Source organism: Mustela nigripes, chromosome 2 (genome assembly GCF_022355385.1).
Source record: "Mustela nigripes isolate SB6536 chromosome 2, MUSNIG.SB6536, whole genome shotgun sequence".
Lineage (NCBI taxonomy): Eukaryota > Metazoa > Chordata > Mammalia > Carnivora > Mustelidae > Mustela > Mustela nigripes.
Genome location: NC_081558.1, coordinates 92,925,648 through 92,945,861, shown reverse-complemented (window position 1 = coordinate 92,945,861; position 20,214 = coordinate 92,925,648). Strand labels below are relative to the sequence as shown.

Here is a 20,214-nt window from a genome sequence, read left to right as displayed (position 1 = left end):
TAGAGAAACAAAAATACAGTAGAACAGATCAACAGAACTAAGAGCTGATTTTTTTAAAAAATTGATAAACCCCTAGCCAGAGTTACAAAATGGAAAAGACCGCACACCCAAATAAATTCACAAATGAAGGAGGAAAGATCACAACCAACACCACAGAAATACAAATAATCATTAGAGAATATTAGAAAAAATTATATGCTAACAAACTGGGCAATCTGGAAGAAATGGACGAATTCCTAGAAACATACAAATTACCAAAACTGAAAAAAGAAAGAATTGGAAAATTTGAACATGACCAGCAAGGAAATTGAATCAGTAATTAAAAATCTCCCAAAACAAAAGTCTAGCACCAGATACCTTCACAGGGGAATTCTACCATACATTTAAAGAAGAATTTAATACCTATTCTTCCCAAGTTATTCCAAAAAATAGAAATGGAAGGTGCACCTGTGTGACTCAGTTCGTTAAACATCTGACTTAGTTTTGGTTTGGGTCATTGATCTCAGGTTCCTGGGATTGAGCCTGGCATCAGGCTCCACACTCAGCGAGGAGTCTGCTTTTTCTCTCCTTCTCTCTGTCCTTCCCCCTCACCCATGTGCTCGCTCACTCCTCTCTAAAATAAATAAATCTTTAGAAAAAAATAGAAATGGAAGGAAAACTTCCAAACTCCTTTTATGAGGCCAACATTATGTTCATTCAAAAAACAAAGACCCCATTAAAAAGGAGAATTACAGGCCAATATACCTGATTAACATGGATGCAAAAATTCTAAAGATACTAGCAAATCACATCTAAACTACATAAAATAATTATTCACCTATTTCATGATCAAATATGATTTATTCTTGGGCTCCAAGAATGATTCAGTATTCATAATCCACTGACATGATATACCACATTAATAAAAGAAAGCATAAGAACATTATGATCATATCAGTAGATATAGAAAAAGCATTTGACAAAATATAACATCCATTCTTTTTTTCTTTTTTTTTAAGATTTTTAATTTATTTGCGAGAACATGTTAGCATGAGAAGTGGAGGGGCAGAGGGAGAGGGGAAAGCAGGCTCTCGATGAATAAGGAGCCCCATACAAGGTTTGATCCCAAGACCCTGAGATCATGACCTGAGCCTAAGGCAGTCACTTAACTGACTAAGCCACCCCAACAGCATCCATTCTTGAGAAAAACCCTCAATAAGGGGTGCCTGGGTGGCTCAGTCGATTAAGCATCTGCCTTCAGTTCAGGTCAAGATCCCAGAGTCCTGGAATCAAGCCCCGCATTGCCCTCCTTAGTGGGGAGTCTGCTTCACCCTAGCCCTCTGCCACTATCCCCACTCATCTCCTTGTCTCTCTCTCTCACTTCTCCTTTCAAATAAATAAAGTTGAAAAAAGTAGGGATAGATGGAACATATCTCAGCATTATAAAGGCCATATACGAAAGATCCTCAGCTAATATGTCAATGGGGAAGAACTGAGAGCTTTCCTTGTACAGTTAGGAATAAAAGAGGGATGTCCACTCTCACCATTACCATTTAACATAGTATTGGAAGTCTTAGCCTCAGTAGTCAGACAACAAAAAAGAAATGAAAGGCATACAAATGGCAAGGAAGAAGTCAAACTCTCTTTACAAATGACGTGATACTCTATATAGCCTGAAGGACCCCCCCCCAATTGTTAGAACTGATAAACAAATTTAGCAAAGTCACAGGATATAAAATCAATGTACAGAAATCTTTTGCATTTCTATACACCAATAATGAAGACACAGAAAACGAAATCAAAGAATCGATTACATTTACAGTTGCACAAAAAACAATAAGATACCTAGGAATAAACCTAATCGAAGAGATAAAATATGTACATTCTTAAAACTACAAAACACTTGTGAAAGAGATTGAAGAGGACACAAAGAATTGGAAAAATATTCCGTGCTCATGGATTGGAAGAACAAACATTGTTAAAATGTACTATCCAAAGCAATCTACACATTTAATGCAATCCCTATTACTATACCAACAGCATTTTTCCAGAACTAAATCCTAAAATGTGTATGGAGCCGCAGAAGACCCCTAATAGCCAAAGCAGTCTTGGAAAAGAATAGAAAAGCCAGAGGCATCATGATTACAGACTTCAAGCTATATTACACAGTTGTATTCATCAAGATAGTATGGTACTGGCACAAAATAGACATATAGATCAATGGAACAGAATAGAAAATCAGAGAAATGGACCTACAGCTATATGGTCAATTAATGTTTGGCAAAGCAGAAAAAATATATCCAATGGGTAAAAGTCTCTTCAACAAATTTTGTTGGGAAAACTGGGCAGCAACCTGCAAAAAAATGAAACCAGACCACTTTTTTATAGCATACTCAAACATAAACTTAAAATGGATGAAAGCCCTAAACGAAGACAGGATATCATCAAAATCTTAGAGGAAAACAGAGGCAGCAACCTCTTCAATCTCAGCTTTAGCAGCTTTTTACTAGACACATTTCAGGAGGCGAGAGAAACAAAAGCTTAAGATGAACTATTGGGCCTTCATCAAGATAAAAATCTGCATAGCGGCAGAAACAAAACTAAAAGGCAGCCTATCAAATGGGAGAAGGTATTTGCAAATGACGTATCTGATAAAAGGGTAGTATCCAAAATCTACAAAAAAAACTTAACAAGCTCAACACTCAACACCCAAAAACCAGGGTTATACCCAGTTAAGAAATGAGCAGAAGACATGAATAGACACTTTTTCAAAAAAGACATTCATGAAAGACAACTATCATATGATCTCCCTGATATGAGGAAGTGGTGATGCAACATGGGGGCTTAAATGGGTAGGAGAAGAATAAATGAAACAAGATGGGATTGGGAGGGAGACAACCCATAAGTGACTCTTAAGCTCACAAAACAAACTGAGGGTTGCTGGGGGGAGGGGGTTTGGGAGAAGGGGGTGGGATTATGGACATTGGGGAGGGTATGTGCTTTGGTGAGTGCTGTGAAGTGTGTAAACCTGGTGATTCACAGACCTGTACCCCTGGGGATAAAAATATATGTTTATAAGAAATTTTAAAAAAAATTGACAATTCCAAGTTAAAAAAAGAAAAAGACATCCAGATGACTAACAGACACATGAAAAGATGCTCAACATCACTCATCATCAGGGAAATACAAATGAAAACCGTGATGGCATATGACCTTACACCAGTCAGAGTGACTAAAATTAACAACACAAGAAACAACAGATGTTGATTAGGATGCAAAGAAAGGAGAACTCTCTTGTACTGTTGGTGGGAATGCAAACTGGTGCAGCCATTCTGAAGAACAGTATGGAGGTTCCTCAAAAAGTTAAAAATAGAACTCCCTACAATCCAGCAATTCTACTCCTAGGTATTTAACCAAAGGTTACAAAAATACAGATTCTAAGGGGTTCATGTAACCAACCTATGGGAAGAGCCCAAATGTCTATTGATTAGTGAAGAGATTTAAAAAAAAAAAAAAGTGGTATGTATCTATACAATGGAATATTACTCAGGCATAAAATGAATGAAATCTTGTCATTGGCAAGGATATGGATGGAGGTAGAGTATACATACTAAGTGAAATAAGTCCAAAAAAGACAAATACCATTTCACTCATATGTTGAGTTCAAGAAACAAAACAGAGGAGTATATGGGGTGGGGGATAGAAAAAGAGATGGAAACAAACCGTAAGAGACTCTAAGAGAACAAGCTGAAGGTTGATGGATGGAGGTGGGGGAAGAATGGGCTAGATTAGTGATGGGTATCAGAAGGTGCTTGTTTTGATGAGCACTGTTTGTTATATGTTAATAGATGCACCACTGAATTCTACTCCTGAAACCAATATTGCATTGTATGATAACTAGAATTTACATAAAATTTGAAAAGAAAAAAAAATGAGATTTTGGTTACAGTGAACTTCTCTATTTTTCTGTTTTCTGTTACATTGATTTTTGATCTATTATTTCCTTTTTACTTCTTTTTTTTTTTTTTAAGATTTTATTTATTTATCAGAGAGAGAGAGGGAGAGAGAGCGAGCACAGGCAGACAGAGAGGCAGGCAGAGGCAGAGGGAGAAGCAGGCTCCCTGCCGAGCAAGGAGCCCAATGTGGGACTTGATCCCAGGACACTGGGATCATGACCTGAGCTGAAGGCAGCCGCTTAACCAACTGAGCCACCCAGGCGTCCCTCCTTGTTACTTCTTAATTTGGGTTTCATTTTCTCTGCTTTTCTCAAGGTGAAAAGTGAGACAATGATTTAAGGCCTATTTTCTAATATTGGAATTTATTCCTATAAATCTCTCTGTTAGTACTGCATTAGCTGTATCGCCTTACTTTTAGTATGTTGTGTTTCCATTTTCATTCATCTCAAAATGCTTTCTAATTTCCTTTTTGACTTGTTTCTTTGACCTATGGTTTATTTAGAAGTGTAGTATTTAGTTTACAAATATCTGAGATCTTTCTGTTCCTGATTTCTAATTTAATTCCATTGTAGTCAGAGAATATACTGTGTATAATTTGAATGGTTTTAAATTTGTTAAGATTTGTTTTATGACCCATATTGTAGTCTAGATAAGTGTTCTATTTACTCAGGCAAAAGTACATACTGTGCTTTTGATTTTAGGTCAAAATCATTTGTTAGTGTTCAGGTCTTTTCTATCCTTTACTGATTTTATCTGTTCTTAATCATTAATGAGAGGGTTTTTGTAGGAGTACTTTTATATGTTTGATACAAATTATTATTACATAAATAATTTGAAGTGTTTTTATGCCTTTGGCTTTGTTTTCATTTTCTTAATGATACCTTTTGAAAAACAAAAGTTTTCAATTGGAATGAAGTCTTTTATTTCATTTTCTTTTCTGTATGTGCTTTTGATTTATCTGTGAACGTTTTGCCTAACCCCAGATTTTCTTCTGTATTTTATTCTAGAAGTTTAATAGCTTAATATTTTAAGTAGAAGTATATGGACCATTGTTTGAGTTAACTTTTGTGTATATTGTGTTATAAGGTATACCTCTGATATATACATATAGGTATTCATGTGTCCAGGCACCATTTGGTGCAAGGCTCCCTTCCTCCAGTTGAGTTTCCTTGGAGTTTTTTTAAATGGGCTCTAGGGTGGCATAGAGCCCAACAAGGAGCTTTGACTCCCAAGCCTGAGATCAAGACCTGAGCCAGGATCAACAGTTGGACATTTAACTGAGCCACCTAGGCACCTCCCCGCCTTTTTCTTAAGTGATCACTACATACAGTGTGGGGCTCAAACTCATGACCCATAGATTAAGAGTCCCATGTTCTACCAACTGACCCAACAAGGTGGTAGTCCTTGGAGCTTTTCTTTAAAACCAAATGAACACAAATGCAAAGATTAATTTATAGCATTTCTAATCTGTCTATCCTTACACCCATACCATCTATATTCATTATAGTAGCTTTAGAATAAATTTTTTTTAGATTTTGAGGTATAATTGACGTAGAATATGTGAGTTTAAATTTTACAATGTGATGGTTTGATTCACATATTTTGTGAAGTTACTGTTACAAGGTTTCCTAACACCTCAGTCATCTTACCTAAATATCTTTTTTTTTCTTGTGGTGATTTTGATTATAGTTAAGCTTACTCTCTTAGCAACTTCCAAGTATGTAATAAATACAATTTTATTAACTGTAGTCACAATGCTGTACATTAGATCTCCAGAATTTATTCATCTGATAAGCAGAAGTTTCTATTCTTAAACATCTCTTCGTTTCTCTCACCTCCCCCAGGCTCTGGCAACCACCATTCTACTATATTTCTATGAGTTTGGCTTTTTTAGATTCCACATATAAGTAGATATACAGTATTTGTCTTTTAGAGTATGCTTTTAAAATTAGGTTGTGCTAAATCCTCCTACTTTGTTCTTTTTCAGAATTGTGACAATTATAGATTCTTTGTGTTTCTGTATAAATTTTAGGGTCAGCTTGTCAATTTTTACATAAATGTTTGCTGAAATTCTGATGAATATAATGACTCTGTAGACGAATTTGGAGAGAATTTAGTTCTTTACAGTATTAAATCTTCCAACCTATGTATATAGTTATCTCAGTTTATTTAGATATTCTTTAATTTCTCTTAGCTGTTTTTTATGATTTTCAAGGTACAAGTCTTGCATTACTTTTGTTAAATTTACTTCTAAGTCTTTTCATTTTTTATTCTACTGTAAATGAAATTGTTTTCTTAATTTCTGTTCTAGATTCTTCCTTATTAATATATTAAAATGCAGTTCTTTTTAATATACCTCCAGAATTACAAGATACTTCCATTTGTTATACCATTTTGAGATTTTGTTTGTTTTACAGGTTATTTAAGATTTGCACATACAGATCATATGTGAATAAAGACCATTTTTATTCTTACTTTCTCAGTCTAAAGACTTTTTCTGTGTCTTTACTTTCTTTTTTTACCCTTATTGCATTGGCTATAGAATCTCCAGTACAGTACTGAATAAAAGTAGTAAGAGAGGACAGCTTTCCATTTTTTCTGATCCTGAAGGGAAAACCATCAGTCTTTAATTCCATTAGCTTTTAAGTTTTACATTGTTATCCTTTAGCAGGATGAGGAAATTCCCCTCTAGCCTAATTTTGTTTGTTGTTTTTATCATGATTGATTGATTTGATTGTTTTGTTTCAGTTAAGATGAAAATACAGACTTTTTCCTTTATTCTGTTCTATTAATTGATTCTCAGATATTAGGCCAGGTTTGCATTTTGGGAGAAATTCTGCATGATCATGATACATAATCTTTTTATTTTTTTTAATGCTCCTGGATTCAGTTTGCTAATACTGTATTAAGGAATTTTGTGTCTACAATCATAATCTAGTTACTGGCCTTATAAAATACTCTGGGAAGTGTTCCCCTCAGCTCTGTTTTCTGAAAGAGTTTATGAAAGATTGGTATTATTTCTTTTTTATAATTTGATAGGATTCACCAGTGAGGCATTTTAAACCTAGGGGCTTTTTGGGGTGACAGTTTTCAATTTCTGATTAAATCTTTTGTTATAGATCTATCCCAGTTTTTCTATTTGTTGATTCATTTTGGTAATTTGTGTCTCTTAGACTGTCCATTTCATGTATATTGCAGATTTGATGGCAAAGTGTTGCTCATGGTATTTCCTTACAATCCTTTTCATTTCTTCTTTTTTAAGACACTTGTTTGTTTGTTTGTTTGTTTGAGAGAGCACATGCATGAGCAGGGGAAAGGGCAAAGGGAGAGAAAATCTGAAGCACACTCTGCGCCATGTGCGGAGTCTGCCATGAGACTCAGTCTCAGGACCACAAGATCATAACTTGAGCTGAAACCATGAGGCAGACACTTAACCAACTAAGCTGCCCAGGCGTCCCATGATCCTCTTCATTTCTATAGGATTGGCAGTGATGTTTGTTTATTTCTTGTTTGTAATTTGTGTCGTATTTCTTCCTGTCTTGTTCAGTCTACCTAAATGTTTATCAGTTTTATTACTCTTTTTTAAAGATTGCACATTTGGGGGGCACCTGGGTGGCTCAGTGGTTAAATCCTCTGCCTTTGGCTCAGGTCATGATCTCAGGGTCCTGGGATTGAGCCCCACATCAGGCTTTCTGCTTGGTGGGGAGCCTGCTTACTCCTCTCTCTCTGCCTGCCTCTCTGCCTGCTTGTGATCTCTGCCTGTCAAATAAATAAATAAAATCTTTAAAAAAAAAAAAGGGTTGAACATTTGGTTTCATTAACATTATTTTTAATTTTTTTGCTTAATCTTTTTTATTTCCTTCTTTCTGATTGCTGTAATTTTAATTTATTCATTTCTTTCTAGTTTTTTAAGATAGAAACTCGGGTTACTAATCTTATATTCTTCTTCCTTAGCTAGAATTTTAAGCTGTGAATTTCCCACAGAGCAGTGCTTTCACAACATCCCAGGACTATTGATATGCTGTATTTTAATTCTTACTCTGTATAAATTATTTCCTTATTTCTTTATTGTGATTTCTTCTTTGATGCATGGCTTATTAGTATTAAATCTTTTATTTTCAGATATTTGGAGGTTTCCATTAATTTCTCTTCTTAATTTCTAATTTAATTTTATTGTGGTTACTAAATACACTTTGAAGGATTTCAGTCATTCCGCATTTAATGGGACTTAGTTTTCCCCAACTAATTGAATCATTGAAAAAAACATTTCTGTGCCAGAATGCCATAGATTTCTCCTGTTTTAAGAGAAAGGTTAGGGCACCTGGGTGGCTCAGTGGGTTGGGCCGCTGCCTTCGGCTCGGGTCATGATCTCAGGGGTCCTGGGATGGAGTCCCGCATTGGGCTCTCTGCTCTGCGGGGAGCCTGCTTCCCCCTCTCTCTCTGCCTGCCTCTCCACCTGCTTGTGATCTCTCTGTGTCAATTAAATAAATAAATAAAATCTTTTAAAAAATAGAGAGAGAAAGGTTAATAACTTTCTATGACTAATTGCTTCTCATTTATTTTTGGTTGATTCTCAGAAAACTAAAATGATTGTTTTTGTCTTAGTTGTTTCTTAGGGGGAGAACATTTCCCAACCGCTTAACTCTCCTATTGCCTCATCTTCATTTCTTGTTTTTTTTTCTTTAAGATTTTATTTATTTATTTGACAGAAAGAGATCATAAGTAGGCAGAGAGGCAGGCAGGGAGAGAGAGGAGGAAACATGCTCTCCTCAGAGCAGAGAGCCTGATGTGGGGCTCGATTCCAGGATCCTGGGAATCATGACCTGAGCTGAAGGCAGAGGCTTTAACCCACTGAGCCACCCAGGCGCCCTGTCTCATCTTCATTTCTGAAAGATGTTTTCTCTTGGTATGGAATTTTAGGTTGACATTTTTTGTTTTTTTAGGACTTTTAAAGGAATTGATTCATTCACTGTGGTTTCCTTGTTTCTAACTAGAAAGAAATTTTATATATAAGATTATATACAAAGGCTCTGCCTAGGTTCCTGTGCCAATACTGCTGCCTGGCAGGCACCAATCTGGTACAGTCTTAAGAATTACCTTCTTTGTCTTTTTTTTTTTTAAGATTTTATTTATTTTTAATTTATTTCAAAGAGACCACAGTGGGGTATGAAGAGGGAGAAGCAGCCTCCTGCTGAGCAGGGAGGGAGCCCATCACAGGGCTCTATCATAGGAAGGTGAGACACTGACTGAGCCACCTAAGTGCTCAGAGGTATAACCTTTGTTTGTCTTAAGAATTACCTTATTAGGGGTGCAAGGGTGGCTCTGTGGGTTAAGCCTCTGCCTTCAGCTGGGATCATGATCTCAGGGTCCTGGGATTGAGCCCTACATCGGGCTTTCTGCCCAGCAGGGAGCCTGCTTCCCCACACCTGCCTCTCTGCCTACTTGTGATCTCTAACAAATAAATGAATAAAATCTTTAATAAAAGAATTACCTTATTACCTCTCAAAAATTACTTTCCTTCTCTGTCATCTAAACACCATTATTTTATGTTTTATGCGGTTTTTAAAGTGGAAACATAAATTCTGTCCATCATGACTCAGCCATGCAGTCTTGTGTGCAGAATACGTATTATTACTATTTTACTTTGGTCTTTCAGCTCTAAAATAATGTGGGTTTTGTTTTAGAGATTCACCCTTATTGAGTCTTGCCAGAGTATCAACCTGTTATCCTCATAGAAATGACAATTTTTGAATTTTCTATTACTTACTGTTTTTTTTAAATGAGGCCTTAAATAATCTAGTGTTGGATCTGTCACAGCTTACTTTTGATACATTAAAATTTCAACTGCTCATAACAGGATTGCCAACAGTTGAGAATGAGACCTGCCTTCCAGAGTTATCAGTAGAGAAACCAATCGTTGATCTTTCCGGAAGTATTACTTAATATACTGATTAAGGGACGATGTTACTGCATATACATACTAGAAGTAGGAGATGTTGTGCAGTGATGGCACTTTAACACTCCGAGTTTTACCTGCCACCTTAATATAAAATAAATACTGAATATTAATCTATACACTGCTAGATGTAACTACTCATTTATAGGAAATATGAAAAATAGAAGAGCCTTTTATTTGACTCAATCTTCATGGTATTGTTTTAGTCCAGAATGTGGTAAATCATACAGACTGTAATTGACCTAGTTCCTTTAACGAGTAAATGGCATATAGTAAGAACAAGTGGATATAAAAATAGAATTTAAAATATTGGTTATAAAAAACATATTCATGATAAATACATAGGTAAATATTTAGTGAACAAGATACACTCCTAGGCTGTTGAAGGAACATTTAGTGAATTAGAATATAATTTTGAGGAATTAAGCCAGGCAAAGGAGATATGTAAAAATGTTTCTAATACATAGGGGATTGTTTGAGAGGCTCCAAAAGTCCTTCACATAGGATTTCAAAAGAAAAGAGAAGTATTGGAAAATAGTATTATTGAGACAACTGAAATTTTATAAAATTGGTTTAAAAATTAGAATTGTCAGATTGGAAAGACTTAACAAGTGTTGAGGGTAAGAAAAATATTTCATGTCTAGACATACCATAATCAGAGTACATAACACCAAAGATTATGAGACAATCTTAAAAGCTACCAAAAATGAAAGAGTGCCTGTTATTTCAGTGATGGTGAAGAGCTAAAAAGTTATTAGGCCATAAGAGTGAATAATAGAAAAAGAGGTAACTTAGGAAAGATTTCAACAATTTTGAAAAAGTGAAAAGTGGATGTCTGTTGTTTTCTAGTGGTCTTTCATTTTATATTATGATGAAACATTTTAGAATAATATCTTCAGAGCAATTCTTACACAATACTGTGGTATGATTTATTCTGAGCAAATGGCCATTTTTTAAATGTAGTTGTCTTCCCAGTATTTCATTTTTGACCTAACCTATATGTCAGATTGATAGTTAAAATGTGATATAAGGTAAAGATACTGTTCTTTAAGATGTAATGTATTCTTGACATTCAACTTTTAATCTTATGCCTAAACTTCTGTTAATAGTAAAATTTTAAGGAGTTATGCAGGGTAGCAGACAGCCATGTCACCTGCTCTATATGAGACTCAGTGATGCAGTGCCTTTCTGTGTATTTTGTCACTATTTTCACTAATAGGTAATGTAGCAAAATTGAGATGGAAAACATTTCCAACTTTTTATTATAAAGCTATTACATTTCTAGTGCATTTTAAGTAACTCTGATCATCCTGAAATAATTAAGTAAAAGATACAGATTCAACTAGCAAACAGGAAAGTTTCAGCTTTTTAGGTCTTTTAAACATTGTTGCCTCATAGAAGCCTTCTTTGACTTGTCCCTCCCATCAGTTTTTGTGCTTCTGTGTTCCCTGTACTGTCCTTTACTAATGTTTAATGTTTGCTAAAGGTGATAATTATTTTAATCATCTTTCTGTAAGTTAAGGTCTTTATTCTTAAGTTCTTGTTTTCAGCCTAATAAAGGATACAGTATATCTTTTCACTGGTTCTTCAGCTGTTCTTTTCTCTCTTGGGCTATTGTTTTTTTATTCTCTATAGTTCTGTTTTGGAAAATATAATTTTTTTAGCCAAATATTAGTGACAGAGAATTGGTTGAGACATGAATTCATTTTGTGCTAAAATTTAGATAGCAGCCTTCTTGCCACTTGTAATTGTTTCTCACTCTAGAGCTCTCGTGAGATTCCTTGTACATGAGAGATAATTTTAAGTGTTAAAACGCTCATATTAGCCAAGAGTTATTCTCCAGAATTTATATTGCAGTCGTTTTAATTTAGTCTCCTTCTTACTGAGAAAGCATCTGTAAGAGTAGTACAAGAAGCATTTCACTAAAATTCACTAGAGTTAAATTTCATTTTGTTGTAAGCAGAAAATAATTTGAATTCCATCTGCCAGGAAAGTAATCCAAAATGAAAATTTAAAGTCCAGATATTAAATTAAAGGGTCACATCTCCCCAAAAGGCACACTAACTCTGAGGATCAGTAAATTAGGTAAGTTTTTCATAGAATGATAATAATCTTTTTTTTTTTTTTAATTAAGGACCAGTGCAGGTTTTTTTTTTGTTTGTTTTGTTTTGTTTTTTAGATTTTTTTTTATTTATTTGTTTGACAGAGAGAGATCACAATTAGGCAGAGAGGCAGGCAGAGAGAGAGAGGAGGAAGAGGCTCCCTGCTGAGCAGAGAGCCCGATGCGGGACTCGATCCCAGGACCCTGAGATCATGACCTGAGCCGAAGGCAGCGGCTTAACCCACTGAGCCACCCAGGCGCCCCAAACATAATCATTTTTTATGCTATAAAAGAGTTAACAACAAAGGATGAATTAGCACAGAATTACTATTTTTCTAGGTTTTCTTTTTCTTTTTGAGTTCAAAAGTAGTGTATCCTGAGTTCAATTTTAGTTATTCATTTCAAGGCCCATACACTAGAATTAGGAAAATTAGTTCATCTTATGATTGCCTTTATACCTTCCCCTGTTGTACTTTTTTCCCCCTATTTTAATCTTTACTTTGGAAACTCCCAGATATCTGCAGGTTAAACTTTACTTTTCTAAATGGACTGAGGCTGGTGGAAATAGAGATTAAGGTGTTAAAAAGAAATTTTATATGAAAATCAAGGTTTAGAGGAATATTTCACAACATTCTGCATTTTTATTTTATACTTCATCTATTGAAATAGAATGTTACTTCATAGAGGGCAGAAAAGCTGTATCTGGTAATAAAAGGATATGACAGAACTAACACCACAGGAGCTTGAAAGAATAATCATTGTTTGTATTTAGAGCAAAATGAAGGCAGTATAAGCATAGAGATGACCACAGATATGTAGATACTGATGCACTTGAGCTCTTTGGACTAAGGAAGAACTCATTCATAGACCACACTAGAAGTTTAGTTATTGGTATGGGTCTTTAATAATAGTAGAAAGTAATAATATCTTTTGCTATGTAACAAATTATTACAAAATTTGGCAAAACAAAACACCGAACAGTTACTACCTCATAATTTCTGTGGGTTGGGAATTTAGGAACAGCCTACCTAGTTGTTTTTAGTTTAAGTTATCCCATTGGATTGCAGTCAAGACTTTGGTCCAGACTACAGGCCTTTAAAAGTTTGACTGGGGTTGGAGTACTTGCTTGTAAGATGCCTTACTCACATGGCTGTTGGTAGAAGAACCCAGCTACTCAAGATGTGGAGTTCTCTATAGGGCAGCTAGAATGTCCTCAGCACATGGCTTTGAGAGAGTGATTCAAGAGAGAGAACAAAGCACAAGTCACAGTCTCTTATTTGACCTAACCTCAAGAGTCAAAAATCCATCATTTCTAACGCATCATGTTTGTTAGAAACAAATTACTAAGTACACCCACATTTTTAAAAAATAAGAATTTGTCTCCATAAAAACTATTAACAAAGAGTACGTGGACATATTTTAAAGCTACCACAAAGGAGTTCTACTTTTATGTATTATCTTTGATTACATAATATAATTACCTGTAGAGAATGATTAATCTCGCAGGACTGTATCAAAAGCAAAGTGGGTTGGAGTTTTAGAACCTAAACAGGAGAGAGATTACTTAGGGATTTTTAATAGTAGCAGAATGTGTTATCTGACCACATTCAGTCAAATTGCAAGTCTAGAAGGAATACTAAAAATTTTAAAGTTAACATGGGAGGGGTCAGACTAGCATCTGAACAAAGAATATGATTCCAAAAAAGACAAGTTGTATCAGAATGTTGGCAGTGCATACAGAGAGGATCTGTGTTCTAAGAGAAGAGCCTTTAAAAGTCTAGTAAACAATATTAAAAGTCGTTAGAAATTAGGCTTAGACATGGAGGTGATTATAAAATAAAAGATTTTGAACAGTATTTCTCTACTAAAAGCTAAGCCTTTATATTCTCTAGCCTTAGGAATTAGACACTCAATAATCTCAATTCCAGTAATAATGGTATTTGTAATGGTAATGCCAGTAGTAATGAGTAGAATGATCAACTGTCTTTATATGCAGTTACCATAGTTAGTAGTCTCTGTAGGTTTGTTGTTTTTTCTTTTTTGTTTGTTTGTTTTCGTTTTTATTTTAAAGATTTTATTTATTTGCCAGAGAGTAAGTGTACGTGCACAAGCAGGGAGAGCAGCAGACAGAGAGAGGAGCAGGCTTGCCACTAAGCAAGGAGCCCAATTCCGGGATTGATCCCAGGACTCTGGGACCTGAGCTGAAGGCAGACTTAACTGACTGAACCACCCAGTCAGTTAATAAAAGGGAAAATATGGAAATAACTTAAATGTCTGCCAATGAGAGAATATATAAATGGTTTATAATTTCTCTGTATGCAGATAGGAAAACTGAACATCAGTTTTAATTAATTAATTAATGGCTCTGGAGCCAGTCTGTGTGAATTACAAAACATGGTTTGTGAAAACAAGTTGGAGAGGATATCTATAAGACATTATTTATGTAAAGCTTTAAAATATGTATAATTGAACATAAGAAGTTCAAGCATAAAGGTACAGAAAACTGTGGTAGCCTTTGAACCAAGAATAGTCCTATGCTCTTTGGGAGGGAGATAAGTCAGTAAGAGGTATACAGGAAGTTTCAACTACAATATTTTATTTCTTAACTGAATAGTGGATACACATAATATATTCATTATATTGTCTTCTGTATATTCAATGTTATAATCATCTAGGAACATTCTTTCACAGTTGTAGTAAAGCAGTTTTTTCTGCTGCACTATCTGTAAATGTTTAGATTGATGACACTTAAGAGATTATGATTGTAAACGCTTATGGAACATTTAGTAGGTGCTAGGCATAGTTCTGACTATTTTACTTTTATTACGTGATTTCATCTCTGTGAGCACTAGGCCAGGTACGGTTTTATTCCATATATTATTCTGTATATTATTATTAACAAAATCTAAGAAAGGGAAGTAACTTGCCTAAAGCTACACAGCTTGTAATTAGTTGAACTAGGATTTGAACTTAGTATGTTTTGCTCCAGAGCCATTAGCCTCAATGCTGTAGAATCTCTCCATAAGAAGAAGGTATTGGGGCGCCTATGTGGTTCAGTCAGTTTAAGCCTCTAACTCTTGGGTTAAGTTTCTTCCTTCAGCTCAGCTTATGATCTCAGGGTCCTGTGAAGGACTTCCGCATCAGGCTCCCTGCTTCTCCCTCTTCCTCTGCTGCTCCCCCTGCTTGTGCTCTCTCACTCTCTCTGTCAAATAAATTAAAAAAAAAAAAAAAAAGCTTCTGACTCTTGATTTCAGCTTAGGTCATGATCTCAGGGTCATGAGATTGAGCCGTTCATCAGGCTCCATGCTCTTAAAAAAAAAAGTGGGGGGTATTAAAAAATGTAGGAAATCTAAAAATTGTGATTTAGTAATATGACTTTGAAGAGAAGATTCCTTACACTTTTATACTTGAGCAATGACAGGGACTTAGAAGAAACTGAGATTTTATTATTAGAAATATTAGAGGATTAAATACCAGAATGCTAGCACCTTACCTATTTTGTCACAAAAGAGAAACTAAGAAAAGCTCCTTAATTAACATTAAAATTCTAGCTAAGTTATTGCCAGATTAACAATTTAATTGACAGATGATTGCCTTATATAAATTGGAGAATTAAGAATTACCTAAAATTTTTAAATCATTTATGTATGGTAAATCAGAAACCTTGAAGATCTATCTACAAAAAGGAAGTTAAGATTTAACTTACCATATTTAATATGAATTTTTAAAAGTTAAATAACCAGTTGAAAGATCAGGTAAAAATAATAAAATTGTATTTGTTCATGTTTCACAGATTTTAGAGTAAGAAAAACCATCCAAGGAGGGTTACATTAGATGCTTACAGTGAGATGAAAAGCCATCTGGGCATGGTGCCAAAAACCTAACTTTCGGTACAGTTCACAGTATAGTCACCAAGATTGTTCCCATTGTGACTAAATGTGAATTATTAGTGTAATTACTTTGAGGTTTTCGTTTTGTAACTGTTGTATATTTTCAAAAATAGGCTTCTGTCATTTTCCCTTGTAAATATTAATTTGTGTTCTGGTCATATTTTCTCTTAATTCAGTAGATGTGTACTAACTTAAATTCACAATTAGAGAAACAAGTTTTAAGTTCTGTGTTATTCTGTGGTATGGTGGTATGCTGGTTTCCTCAGATTTAACATGTTTGTTGACTCCGTAATAGTTGGGAGGCTTTCAGAAAGCTCCAACTACCATTTCCTACTCCAGTGAAAATAAAGTGAAAGATTATATCCAGAATTGTTTTTCAGTTTGATACTGATAATTTTTATTTTATAGAAAACATCTAGGGGCACCTGGGTGGCTCAGTTGGTTAAGCGTCTGCCTTAGGCTCAGGTCATGATCCCAGCATCCTGGGATCAAGCCCTGCATCCTGCTTCCTGCTCAGCAGGGAGTCTGCTCTTCCCTCTTCTCTGCCCCTCTTCCTTGCTTGTGCTTTCTCTGTCTCAAATAAATAAGTAAAATCTTAAAGAAAAAAGAAAACATCTAAAAAAATAGAAGATACTCAAATTGTAGGACTTTTGAGAGTATATTGGATATAATATTTATTACTTGCTGAAAATTAGTATGAAGTACATTCTAGTTTGGAATGTTAATCTGAGGTTTGTTTTGTTTTGTTTTGTTTTCTCCTCTAGTGATGCTATTGCTGAGATTAGAGCCATTTGTATTGAGGAAATTGGAGTATGGATGAAAATGTATAGTGATGCCTTCCTAAATGACAGTTACCTAAAATATGTTGGCTGGACTCTTCATGATAGGGTAAGTTACTCTCTTCCAGGTTTTCATAAAAGATATGCTTGTATAAGGTACTAGAATGCTAGGAATTAAGATGGCAGTGCTTGGTTTTTTAGGAGTTATAATAATAATGGAAATTTAAGATGATACACTTGAGTAACTATTCATTTGATGGCCATGACAAAACTTGAGACATTGGGCCACATGAAAACTCTGTCACTTAGTTGTAATACTGTCTTAAACCAGGTTGACAACCTGGTACATCTAAAGTTTTAAGAGAATATAGCATCCTAAGAAACTAATTATAATCTTTTTCTAGTTTGGAATCAAAAGGAATTCTTTGTTTCTCTTAATATGTAAAAATAAAACTTTTCTTTTGAGTTTATTAAGGCCATACCACAGTAGAGTGTTTTATCAGAGTTGAATAGATTTATTCGACTTTAAAATATTTGATCTAAAAATCTTTTTATTTCTATGCCTTTAGAAAAGGTTCTGATTTTAAAAGGAATCCCACATTATCAAATCCTGAATAAGTAATCCTCAAAATAACCAAGGGTAGGAGTGAAAAATCATTGGAATTTTTATATTGAATGACCTGACATTCTATTACTTGAATTGCCAGATATTCACAAATACAGAAATACTACAGTTCATTTTAAACTGTTATCATCTATTATTTGAATTGTTAGAAGTATCATAGCTATTAGAAGACATTTTTTAATGCACTTACATCGTTAGACTTTTAAGTCAATTTTGGTAGTATTCTAAGACTTATTTTGTATGTATCACTGTTAACAGGCTGTAGAGCATTTACTTTTTAAATAGCCCCATGATGGGGCACCTGAGTGGCTCAGTCGATTGAGTATCTGACTCTTGATTTCGGCTGGGGTCATGATCTCAGGGTTGTGAGAAGGAAACCCCTGTCAGCCTCAGTGCTAGGCAGGGACTCTGCTTGAGATTCTCTCTCTCCCCTGACCTCTGCCCCTTCTACCAGCCCACCTCACAAGCACGCCCTCTCTCCCTAAGATTAATAAACAAATATTTCTAAAATAAATAGCAGCATGCTAAGTATTATCAAAAACCTTTTGAAAACCACAAATTACATATATTATAATAAAACAGCCCTTGGGCATTTTACAGGCCATTTTTGCTGTAAGAGTTCAGAGTATAGGGAGATCATCACAAGTTGGCTGTTTAGCTTCACAATTATTTTTTTTTTATATGTGAAATTAATTATTTATTTATTTGAGTTTAAAAAAATTTTTTTTAATTTTTTATTTTTTATAAACATATATTTTTATCCCTAGGGGTACAGGTTTGTGGATCAACAGGTTTACACACTTCACAGCACTCACCAAAGCACATACCCTCCCCAATGTCCATAATCCCACCCCCTTCTCCCAAACCCCCTCCCCCCAGAAACCCTCAGTTTGTTTTGTGAGATTAAGAGTCACTTATGGTTTGTCCCCCTCCCAATCCCATCTTGTTTCATTTATTCTTCTCCTACCCACTTAAGCCCCCATGTTGCATCACCACTTCCTCATATCAGGGAGATCATATGATAGTTGTCTTTCTCTGCTTGACTTATTTCGCTAAGCATGATACGCTCTAGTTCCATCCATGTTGTCGCAAATGGCAAGATTTCATTTCTTTTGATGGCTGCATAGTATTCCATTGTGTATATATACCACATCTTCTTGATCCATTCAAGTTGGCTGTTTAGCTTCACAATTATTTTTTATTTTTTCAGTGTTCCAAGATTCATTATTTATGCACCACACCCAGTGCTCAATGCAATATGTGTCCTCCTTAATACACACCACCAGGATAACCCATTACCCCAGCCCCCGCCTTCAAAAACCCTCAGATTATTTTTTAGAGTCCATAGTCTCTCGTGCTTCATCTCCCCCTCTGATTTACCCCAATTCACTTTTCCTTTCATTCTCCTAATGTCGTCCATGTTATTCCTTGGGCTCCACAAGTAAGTGAAACCATATCATAATGTACTTTCTCTTCTTATTTTACTCAGCATAATCTCCTCCAGTCCCATCCATGTTGACACAAAAGTTGGGTATTCATCCTCTGATGGAGGTGTAATATTCCATTGTGTATATGGACCAGATCTTCTTTATCCATTCCTCTGTTGAAGGGCATCTTGGCTCTTTCTACAGTTTGGCAATTGTGGCTGTTGCTGCTATGAACATTGGGGTACAAATGGCTGTTCTTTTCACTATATCTGTATCTTTGGGTTAAATACCCAGTAATGCAATTGCAGGGTCATAGGGAAGCTCTATTTTTAATTTCTTAAGGAATCTCCACACTGTTCTCCAAAGTGGCTGCACCAACTTGCATTCCCACCAACAGTGTAAGAGGGTTCCCATTTCTCCACACCTTCTCCAACACTTGTTGTTTCCTGTCCTGATAATTTTGGCCATTCTAACTGGTGTAAGGTGGTATCCCAGTGAAGTTTTGATTTGAATTTCCCTGATGGCTAATGATGATGAACATTTTTTCATGTGTCTGTTAGCCATTTGTTTGTCTTCTTTGGAGAAGTGTCTGTTCATGTCTTCTACCCATTTTTTGACGTGATTATCTGTTTTGGGAGGGTTAAGTTTGTGAAGTTCTTTATATAGATTTTGGATATCAATCCTTTATCTGTAGTATCATTTGCATATATCTTCTCCCATTCCCTGGGTTGCCTCTTTGTTTTGTTGACTGTTTCCTTTGCTGTGCAGAAACTTTAGATCTTGATGAAGTCCCAAACGTTCATTTTCACTTCTGTTTCCTTTGCCTTTGGAGACATGTCTTAAAAGAATTGCTATGTCTGATGTCAAAAATTACTGGCTATGTTCTCCTCTAGGATTTTGATAGATTCCTGCCTCACATTGAGGTCTTTTATCCATTTCGAGTTTATCTTTATGAATTTTTTTTAACAAATTGACTCTGCTGACCGACCATTCTTCTATACATTGCTGTCCAATTTTCCCAGCACCATTTATTGAAGAGACCGTCTTTTTTCAACACTGGGTAGTTTTTCCTGGTTTGTCGAAGATTATTTGACCATAGAGTTGAGGGTCCATATCTGGACTCTGTTCTGTTCCACTGGTCTATGTGTGTGTTTCTGTGCCAGTACCATGCTGTCTTGGTTATCATAGCTTTGTAATAAAGCTTGAAATCAGGCAATGTGATGCCCCCAGTTTTGTTTTTCTTTTTCAACATTTCCTTAGTGATTTGAGGTCTTTTCTGGTTCCATACAAATTTTAGGATTGTTTGTTCCAGCATTTTGAAAAATGCCGGTGGAATTTTGATCAGGATGGCATTGAAAGTATAGATTGCTCTAGCCAGTATAGACATTTTAACAACGTTTATTCTTCCAATCCATGAGCATGGACTGCTTTTCCATCTTTTTCTGTCTTCTTCAATTTCTTTCATGAGTGTTCTGTAGTTCTTTGAGTACAGATCCTTTAC

General features: G+C 35.3%; 1 protein-coding gene across 3 annotated transcripts in view; it reads left to right on the top strand.

The window, feature by feature from the left end:
• The window catches only part of STAG1 (STAG1 cohesin complex component), a 428,530-nt gene that overhangs the window by 286,072 nt on the left and 122,244 nt on the right, over positions 1-20,214 (top strand). For all 3 annotated transcript variants that reach the window (XM_059390978.1, XM_059390976.1, XM_059390977.1), the window contains one exon: positions 16,647-16,770. In XM_059390978.1, coding sequence (XP_059246961.1) covers positions 16,647-16,770 — 124 coding nt within the window. The remainder of the gene's footprint in view (positions 1-16,646; positions 16,771-20,214) is intronic.